The 10,681-nt window shown below is 45.7% G+C and overlaps 1 protein-coding gene across 4 annotated transcripts in view; it reads right to left on the bottom strand.

Moving 5' to 3' along the window:
- Window positions 1–9,546, bottom strand: part of CASP6 (caspase 6) — a 68,996-nt gene extending 59,450 nt beyond the window's left edge. The window contains exon 1 of one of the 4 annotated variants that reach the window (XM_040329136.1): window positions 9,385–9,546. In XM_040329136.1, the coding sequence (XP_040185070.1) occupies window positions 9,385–9,403 (19 nt within the window). In that variant the 5' untranslated portion in view covers window positions 9,404–9,546. The remainder of the gene's footprint in view (window positions 1–9,384) is intronic. The other 3 variants (XM_040329127.1, XM_040329153.1, XM_040329145.1) reach the window with 3 other exon arrangements.
- Window positions 9,547–10,681: the final 1,135 nt, after the last annotated feature.

Genomic DNA, 10,681 nt, shown 5'->3' on the forward strand with positions numbered 1-10,681 from the left:
CTATCTGATTATCTATCTGATTATCTATCTGATTATCTATCTGATTATCTATCTGATTATCTATCTGATTATCTATCTAATTATCTGTCTGATTATCTATCTATCTATCTATCTATCTATCTATCTATCAATCTATCTATCTATCTAATTATCTATCTCTCTGTCTGATTATCTATATATCTATCTAATTATCTATCTATCTATCTAATTGTCTGTCAGATATATAGATAGTCAGACAGATAATCAGATAGATAGATATTCAATCTATCTATCTGATTATCTATCTGATTATCTGTCTGACTATCTATATATCTGACAGACAATTAGATAGATAGATAGATAATTAGATAGATATATAGATAATCAGACAGAGAGATAGATAATTAGATAGATAGATAGATAGATAGATAGATAGATAGATAGATAGATAGATAGATAGATAGATAGATAGATAGATAGATAGATTGATAGATAGTCAGACAGATAATTAGATAGATATTCAATCTATCTATCTGATTATCTATCTATCTAATTATCTGTCTGACTATCTATCTATCTATCTAATTATCTGTCAGATAGATAGATAATCAGACAGATAATTAGATAGATAGATAATCAGATAGATAGATAGATTGATTATCTATCTATCCATCTCTTTATCTGTCCTATCCAATCTATCCCTCTGTCTAAATGCAGGTCACATTGTCTGTGGGTGACATTGGGGGGGGGGGGGGTTGGTTGGGGTTTTGTTTGCGCCCCCCCAAAAAAAAATGGAGCACCAGCCGCCACTGGGGGAGAGCTACCTGAAGGGATCCCAAAGACCTATAAGCAGTTCACAAGGAACAGGACATTTGGGGGTTATTTACAAAAGGCAAATCCACTTTGCAATACTACAAGTGCAAACTACAAGTTCATTTGAAATTGCATTACAAGTGCACTTGGAAGTGCAGTCGCTGTAAATCTAAAAAAGGGGTAGATCTGAAATGAGGGGAAGCTCTGCTGATTTTATTATTCAATCATGTGCAAGCTAAAATGCTGTATTTTATTTTCCTTGCATGTCCTCCTCGGATCTACAGTGACTGCACTTCCAAGTACACTTTCAGTGCAATTTCAAGTGGAGTTTGCAATTGTAGTGCAAAGTGGATTTGCCTTTCGTAAATAACCCCTGTTGTCTGCTGAACTGATAATGAGAACATTTTAAGTGTAGTGTAACCCGTTTACAACCACTGTACACATATATGTGGCAGGAGAGTGGACAGGCCTTAACATCCACCCATCACATGTATACGCCACTGTGTAGTTCTGGCGCGTACTCCTTTAGTTTGTTATAATATTTAGCAAACGGGTCATTTGTCTCCTTCACTGATGTGCGCTGATGAGGCCGCACTGAAGAGGCTGTACCAGTGGTAGGCACTGATGAGCTCTGATAGATGGCACTGATGGGCACAACTAATAGGCGACACTGGTGGGCACCAATTGGCAATGTTAGGACCAATGTCCCTTTTACAGAAGCCGGTTATCGGCTTTCTTCATCTCTCCTAAGCGCTGTCAGCGTGAGGAGAGAAAATCCGATAACCGGTTTCTATTTACATCCTGTGATCAGCTGTCATTGGCTGACAGCTGATCACATGGTAAAGGGCCGCTGTGTTTGGGCCTTTACCCCGATCTGTGATCAGCCGGGTCTGAAGGACAAACTGAAGCAATAAAAAATTTGCTGACAGACAGGGCTTTTGTAACAGACCCTAGAGGTCTCTTCTGTCATAAAATCTCCCTCCTGCCTGTCAGCGAGTAATGTGATCTGAGCCGCACATGCGCAGCTCAGCCATATTTTTGGCCCACTCTGCATGCCGCAGTATTTTCACTCCCATGCGTGGGAGGGACATCACCACTGCCCGGCCATCCAAACGGTCGAAGATTCCGAACCAGGAAGGAAGACTAGGTGAAGATGGAAGTGCTGGGGTGCATACAAGTATATTATGACTTAAACCTGCAAGGGGCCCATTTTTGTTATTTACAACCAGGGCCGATCCGCCCTATAGGCTCACTATGCAAGCCGCCTAGGGCCCCCCAAATTACTAGAAGCCCCGCCTGGTGAGAAGTAATTTTCGGCACCTCACCCCACTTCTCAACTCGCTGGCTGCATGGGAGAAGAGGTAGGAAATTAGCACCCCCCGTCTCTCACTTTAATGTAAGATGTAATTTCCGACAGTAGAACACCTCCTCCCCATACATCTCAACTTTAATCTTTAATGTGACATGTCACTGTTGACAGCGCCCCCCCCCCCCCCCCCGCTTCTCAACTTTAATGTTACATGTCATCTTGCTTAGGGCCCCAGGGAGGTCAGGATCGGCCCTGTTTACAACCATGACTTTACTACAGCTTTAATATATCCACAATGGAATCTGTAGATTTATTTTCCAGGAACAGGGTGGCATTGGTGGTGTGAAAATAAAAGCTTCTATTAAGACATGACAAGGAAACTCAACGTTTTTTAAAATGCTTTCATTTTCAGTCTGAGTTAGTCCAAGATTCGTATCACTTTCTTTTTGCCGATGGCAACATATAGATACAGTGACCGACCAACAGAAGAGAGATTATGAATACGTCCAGGGCCGGTGCAAGGATTTTTGACAACTCAGACAAAGGTGCATTTTCGGCCCCCCCCCCCCCGCTACATGCGAGCGATCCGGGACGACGGCGCGGCTATTTGTTTATAGCCGCTCCGTCGCGATCGCTCCCCGGAGCTGAAGAACGGGGAGAGCCGTATGTAAACACGGCTTCCCCGTGCTTCACTGTGGCGGCGCATCGATCGAGTGATCCCCTTTATAGGGGAGACACAATCGATGACGTCAGTCCTACAGCCACACCCCCCTACAGTTGTAAGCACAAACTAGGTGCACCCTAACTCCTACAGCGCCCCCTGTGGTTAACTCCCAAACTGCAACTGTCATTTTCACAATTAAGATTTGCTGTGAAAATGACAATGGTCCCAAAAATGTGTCAAAATTGTCCGAAGCGTCCGCCATAATGTCGCAGTCATGAAAAAAAAAAATCGCTGATCGCCGCCATTAGTAGTAAAAAAAAAAAAAATTAATAAAAATGCAATAAAACTATCCCCTATTTTGTAAACGCTATAAATTTTGCGCAAACCAATCGATAAACGCTTATTGCGATTTTTTTTACTAAAAATAGGTCGAAGAATACGTATCGGCCTAAACTGAGGGAAAAAAATGTTTTTATATATGTTTTTGGGGGATATTTATTATAACAAAAAGTAAAAAATATAGCATTTTTTTCAAAATTGTCGCTTTATTTTTTTTTATAGCGCAAAAAATAAAAACCGCAGAGGTGATCAAATACCACCAAAAGAAAGCTCTATTTGTGGGGGAAAAAAGGACGCCAATTTTGTTTGGGGGCCACGTCGCATGACCGCGCAATTGTCTGTTAAAGCGACGCAGTCCCGGACTGTAAAAACACCTTGGGTCTTTAGGCAGCATTTTGGTCCGGGGCTTAAGTGGTTAAACAGGAAACTTTAAAGCAGGTCGGTCCCCCTTACCTGTTTCTGAACACCAATCTGTGCACCAGGCGGCTCCCGCCCCGAGTCCCTCAACAGGTCGCCGTCGCCTCCAGAATGACGCCGCAGGCTGCATTGCCTGCTGGTGCGCGTCTGGTCCGTCCGTTGCTCCGCCTCCTGCAGCCCTCGCTCCTTCACATCATGCGGCAAGGGGAACCAGGGGCAGGGCCACTTACGTCACTCACTGACGTAGGACGTAGGCACCGCTTAGGCCGCGTAGCCAAGGACGAGACAGTGAGACTGTCACACACAGACAGAGTGACTGCACAGGTCAGTGCCGCTGCGGGGACTCGTCCTTTAGATGCCGCCCGCAGCAGCAGCCCACACCACACACACTCTATCGCGATGATCGGGCGACTGTCATGGACCGGTCAATTTTCCGCCCTGTTCCCTGGCGCCTTAAGGCAAGTGCCCATGTTGCCTTGCGCTAGCGCTGGCCCTGGCCCTGAATACATCAACTGTTTGGGTAGATCTTATTTAACTCCTTCAACACCAGGCACTTTTGCCTCTTCCTGCACAGAACAATTTTCAGCACTGTCACACTTTGAATGATAATTGCGCGATCATACTACACTGTACCCAAACAAAATTGTTATCATTTTCTTCCCATAAACAGAGCTTTCTTTTGGTGGTATTTGATCACCTCTGTGGTTTTTATTTTTTGCGCAACAAACTAAAAAAGACCAACATTTTAGGGGGAAAAAAACGTTTTCCTTCGTTTTTGTCATAAAATTTTGTTTTCCCCTTCACTGATGGGCACTAATGTGGTGCATAAAGGTGGAACAGATGGGCAGTGATGAAAAAGCACTGATTTGTAGAATTGATGGGCACCAATAGGTGGCACTGATATGCAGCACTGATGGACACTGACAGGTGTTACTACCGGGCACGGATTAGCACTGTGGTGGGCACTTGCAGTTTTTTTTTTATTGGGGCACCGATTGGTAGCTCATTTGCACATCTGAGGGGGCTGTGCTGATAATCAATGTGCTGATTATCAGCACAGACCCCCCTCTCCGCTGAAAACGGGTCACAGGAGTGCAAAACGAATTGCACTCCTGTGACCCAGAGGAGAAGCCCAGCCTAAAAAGCTCAGGCTGAACTTCTCCTTTAAAGTGCTTGTAAAGTTTTTTTATCTTAATGTGATTAGAAAAAAAAAAACTTCTGGGTGCAGCAGCCCCCCTCATACTTACCTGAGCCCATCTTGATTAAGAGATGTTGCACAAGAGACTTAGCTGTCTGGGACTCCCCTCCTCATTGGCTGACACAGCAGTGGGAGCCAATTGCGCTTCGCGGGGCAGGCCGAGCCACACCTCTGTGTCTGCAAGGACACAGAGCTGTGGCTCGGCTCAGGTGGCCCCATAAGCAAGCTGCTTGCTGTAGGGTAGGGATCCTCAAACTGCGGCCCTCCAGCTGTTGTAGAACTACACATCCCATGAGGCATTGTAACACACTGACATTCACAGACATGACCAGGCATGATGGGAATTGTAGTTCCTGAACAACTGGAGGGCCGTAGTTTGAAGACCCATGCTGTAGGGGGACTCAACAGGAGGCAGGGGCCAAGAGCACCGGCGAGGGACCCGAGAAGAGGAGGATCTGGGCGGCTCTGTGCAAATCCACTGCAACAGAGCAGGCAAGTATAACATGTTTGTAAACAAGACTTTAGTATCACTTTAATGCAGAATGTAACTATGATTAATTATTAAGGCTCACGTACACTTGCGGTTATAGGGCAGTAAAACGAAGTGGCTGAGACACATTTTTACCAACCCACTCAAATTTTAACTGAAATCCCCAATACTTACCTTTCAATGGTCCAATGTCCCTCATGGACGTCAACATCGTGCTTGGCTATGGCTGTGTTCATTGGCTGTACATCATGGAATGATGTCACTCCTACGCATGCGCAGGAGTTCAGTCCTCCAGGATCTGTGCTGGAATGTAACCTGAGCTGCTCTAAAGAAGGAGGTAGAGTTATTTTATTACACAAAATACATTGCACGTCTCTTCTGCAATAAAGATCCTGCCTTCTCACTCCTTTTAAAAAGGAGATTTTTATTCCGCTTTATGCAGCACAGGCAGCCAGAGAGGGTTGTACACACAGCTGTGGCTGGGAAGCAAATTCGACCTCTTGTAGTGAACCTATTCCAGTGAACGGAACCATGCTTCAACCATGGGCATTGCACGCAGTTGGGACAAAGTGGTTAAAGCGGAGCTCCACCCTAATTTCGAGATTACATTAATAGTACAACCGATATTAAAAATGATTAAAATGGTTGTTTCTATATTTCAGAAGTGTACAGTACCTCTACTGTCCAGATGCTTCCGGTCAGCACTAATGCGGGTTCTCTGCGGGCATGAGGTCACTTCCTCTTCCCCGCAGTGTGCTATGGGACCTTCTCTCCTAGCTCCCTGTTTAGAGCTGTTTTCTCAAATATCGCACTACTTCTCTAACAGGAAGTGACGCGCGACATAAACAAAGGAAGGGCGGGTCCGGTCTAGTGTTGTGAGGCTGTGTTTGAGGAGGCTGTGTCACAACGGGGCGGTAACTTTTAATTCCTACGCTTGCCGTGGTCATGGCAACACAGACGCTCAAGCCGCTACTCCGCCGTTGCTAGTGCACATGCGCGAGATCGAGCGGCCACCGTAACAAGGAAGTGCCTGCTTGTGGGCTTATGCCCACAGTTAAAATGGCAAGGGAACAGAACGCACAATATAAGTATATATTGCACAAAGAATGACAGCGCAGCGGCCGTGGGATACCAAAAACTTGAGTTTCGAAATCAGTGCCATTAACCATTTAAATAGCCCTGGGAGATTCGCTTTAAATCAGATAGGGAGGGGGGTGACATAGGACCTCCTCCCCACCTGTCAAACGCCTCTGAAAACAAATCCACTGCGAATTGCATTTGGAGGGGTGGCAAGGTCCACCGCAAGTGTAAACTAAGCCTGTCACTGAAACTTTCCTGTCTGAAATGACATTTACTGAGACTAGCAAAAAAAAGAAACACAATTTGCTACAAAGTATACATACAAAGTATACATAGCTGCTACAGGAGTAGTAAATCATTGTATCTACTCACATCACTGTATCTGTCCCTGTAGTAGAAAGTACAATGGAAAACAACAAGGGACTTGCCAGTACTTGAATTACAGTGCTTAGCTGAGGTCTCGTTCACACAGGCGGTGACAAACCTGCGTTTCAGGACATTTATAAATGCATGGAATAATTAAACATGTGTTAGGTGTGTTTGGCGTAGCTGCGTTATAACGAATTTTCTGTATCCAGGGGCAGATTGGTTAATCTGAATATTTCTAAACACACGTCAACATGAATATACTCAGGTAAAGGCGTGTACACAGGAGGACTTGATCTGGGAGGCATAATGTTTATACTTCATTTACACAGGTAATGATATACACGTGTTTATATGAAATTTTTAAACGCAGCTACAGTAAATGCATGCGATGTAATATATTGCTGCTTACCAATCATTAGATGTGGTGGCTGCATTGTTTTTTGTTTTTTTTTAGACTTTTCTCGCGTTGTTTTTTTACCTGGGGATCTAAGCAGTAACACACTTCCTGTATTAGAGTGCCCCCACTCTGGACAAAGGAGAACAGGGGGCACGTTTGGATAGTAGCAATGTCAGTCTGGAGGGGAGTATTAGATAAACTAGCAGATTAAGGCTGCATTCACACCTGAGCGTAGGTCATTCGGTCGTTTTTTCCGGCGTTTTGTCGTATTCAAGCTTATTTGCGCGTTTGCATACAGCGTTGTCTGACGTTTTTTTATTTTAGCCAATAGGAAAAATGATCATCTTTTCATCACTTGTTGCTATGTTGGTAGATTTTTTTTTTATCTTCTGCCTGGGTGAAATGTTCTATTGATTAAAGCGACAAAACGCCCGTAGCAAACGCTTGTTGTCGCGCTAGTCGCTTGAATCGAGCGTACAAACGCTCAAAAACGCCCAAACTGCCCGATTTGCGCGACAAAAAAGGTCCGGAACTTGTTTGAGCTTCAGGCGTTCGGCGTCAGGCGTTTTGGAGTGGAGATGTGAACCATCTCCATAGGGAATAATGTATTTTTTCCCCCTCTAGCGTCTTTGAGCGTCGCGCTTCAGGCGACAAAACGCTCAGGTATGAATGCAGCCTAAGATACATTAAGACACCTTTCACACCAAGGCAGTTTTCAGGCATTTTAGCACTAGAAATAGCGCCTGTAAAGCACCTGAAAACTGACTCCTATTGTCTGCAATGAGTACTTTCACACTGGGACGGTGCGCTTGCGGGATGTTAGAAACAGCCCTGCAAGCAGCGTCTTTGGGGTGGTTTGGGAGCGTTGTATACAGCGCTCCCAAAACGCTCCTGCCCATTGCAGTGAATAGGCAACGATTCGGAAGTGTCGCAACACGGGCGGTTTTAACCACTTCTTCAGCCGCTAGCGAGCGGCGCTTTAGCGCTGACGCATGGGCGGCCCCGGCGTGAAAAGGGGTCAAACAAACTGAAGCTAAACAGCAGCTCACACTGCAGTTATACAAGCTGTTACAGCAAGTTTTTTTTTTTTTTCCTTTAGGCTAAGTTTACACCTATGCAGGTTGTGGTTGATGCATTTTTCCATGTTTTGATTGCATTTTGTGTTTTAGGGAGTTGTCTGTCAAGCAGCAGAAGCCATCAAAGACGCAAATACTGCGTTTTTAATACTCTGCAGTCAATGGAAGCAAAAACAAAACCTGCTGCGAGCAGAAAAAAAAAAAAGTCCTTAACCCTTTCCAAATAACACACCAGTTAAAAAACGCACACATGATCTCTTGTTAAAAGAAAAAAAAAATGCTGGCAGCCCACAGAAGAGGGTGCATGGACACAGCTGCTGCATGTGCGTTTACTTCTATGGACTGACAGCATGCAGCTCTGAGGTGAATGCACAGGCATCTGCCAGCAGCTCTGCGCGGTGAATAGGCTTAAAGCGGCAGTAAACTGCGGCCTTTATGTATAAAAAATTTAAAATCTCCTGCAAGGCAATGGTATAAAGTGCTGGTATACATTGCATACTAAAACATTCTGAAATACTCACCTTAGAATGAAGCTCTCCAGCGGTGCGCTAACAATACTGACAGGTAGGGATGAGCTCTGGGGTGTTCGCACAGTCCACGTGCAGAGCCCGCCAGGAAGTCGGCACGGCACTGCGCTAATCACAGGCAGGGAGACATTGTCCCGATGAGCGGCTGCAGAGATCGGGAAATGTCTCGCTGCCTTTGATTAGCGCAGCGCCGTGCCGACTTCCTGGCGGGCTCTGCTCGAACACGCCGGAGCTCATCCCTACTGACAGGGCTTCCATCTTCACCCGGTCTTCCTTCTGGGTTCGCTGGCTGCGGTGCTTTGAATGGCTGAGCCGCAATGACATCACTCCCGTGCGCGCACACAGGAGTCACGGTTTACGCCACAGAGCTCTGAAGGGATGGCACAGGTACGTCGTCCCTTCAGAGCACATGCGCCTGTGACGTCAGCGACTGCCACACGTTTAGGAGATATTCACTGTACCTACAGGTAAGTCTTATTATATGCTCACCTGTAGGTACACGTCCAGTCTAGTAGCACTTTAATCGCCCACGTGAATGAGTCCTAGAGAACGTGATCTATAAAGTTTCTTTATACTTCCCAGATATTTGCACCCAGATTTAAATAAACGAAACGCAGGAAAGTAGCCTTCTCAGGTGCGTTCCCCAGCGTTTAGCCTAGGAGTGATAGTGTGACTGTAGCCTGAGGCTTGCAGACAAAGAGTAAGGCAGCAGTAGATGTCACCCACCTGTAGACTGGCTTGCCATAGCACACAGTGAGGAGACCCTTGTTATGGAAGGAAGGTGGCTGCACTCTCTTGTCACAGCTCAGTCCGCTGTCTCTGTACAATCCTTCCTATGTATCAGCTTGAACATGTCTTTTGTCTCTCTAGTTACTTCCTGTAAACAGCACTCTCCTCCCTGCTCAGCTCTCCCCTCCCATTCCTTCTAGTCTGATTCTGCTTTCTTCAATGCACTGACCCTGGTTAGCTTTCACTGGACATCGCTGTCCTGAGCTGACATCTTTCCAGTCACACAGGAATGTCATATAAAATCTCTCCAGTCACACAGGAATGCCCATAGACATATATAAATAAGGGTCTATATGACCACTAGAAAGACGCTGACTTATAGAACAGAGACCTGAATACAGGACGTGACTTGCCCAGAAGGCTTACCCTTCCCCTATCTGGCTTTTCTAGATAACCGACAATAGATAAACACACGTTGAGTCAATATATCGCAGCATATTTATAGAGTAAACATTCTTCACTTCAAATGATCCATGAAATTATATTCTAAAGGAAGTGCGGGCACCCTCAGATTACTTAAAGCGGACCTTCAGTCATTTTTTCATCTTTCCATCTATTAAATGTTCTTGCTGTTGTTTTGACTTTGGATAGTAAAACATTTTTTTTCTTAGGCCTCGTACACACGACGGGACATGTCCGATGAAAACGGTCCGCGGACCATTTTCATCGGACATGTCCGCTGGCGGATTTTGGTCTGATGGCTGTACACACCATCAGACCAAATTTCCCGCGGACAGCGAACGTGGTGCTGTCGCCGCAGCGACATGCGCGACCCTGGAAGGTCAATGCTTCCACGCATGCGTCGAATCACTTCGCCGCATGCGAGGGCTTTCGGCCGAGCGGACATGTCCGGTGAGTCGTACAGACGACCGAACATGTCCGACGGACAGGCTTCCAGCGGACATGTTTCTTAGCATGCTAAGAAACATTTGTCCGCTGGAAACCTGTCCGATCTGCCGGAAAATTGTCCGGTCGGCCGTACAGACGACCGAACATGTCCGCGGAAACTGGTCCGACGGACCAGTTTCAGCAGACATGTTCAGTCGTGTGTACGAGGCCTTAGAGTAAATCACGTATACAGTGGAACCTGTTAACGAGCGTTTCACAATACGAGCAATTATTTATTTTTTTAAATCCTGACTCGGTTTGCGAATGTTGTCTCGTAAAACGAGCAGGATTCAAGCCTCTGCGGTGTGCAGTATCGCATTTGGCCGATCTGAGAGAGTTCCCGGGT

Source organism: Rana temporaria, chromosome 1 (assembly GCF_905171775.1).
Source record: "Rana temporaria chromosome 1, aRanTem1.1, whole genome shotgun sequence".
Lineage (NCBI taxonomy): Eukaryota > Metazoa > Chordata > Amphibia > Anura > Ranidae > Rana > Rana temporaria.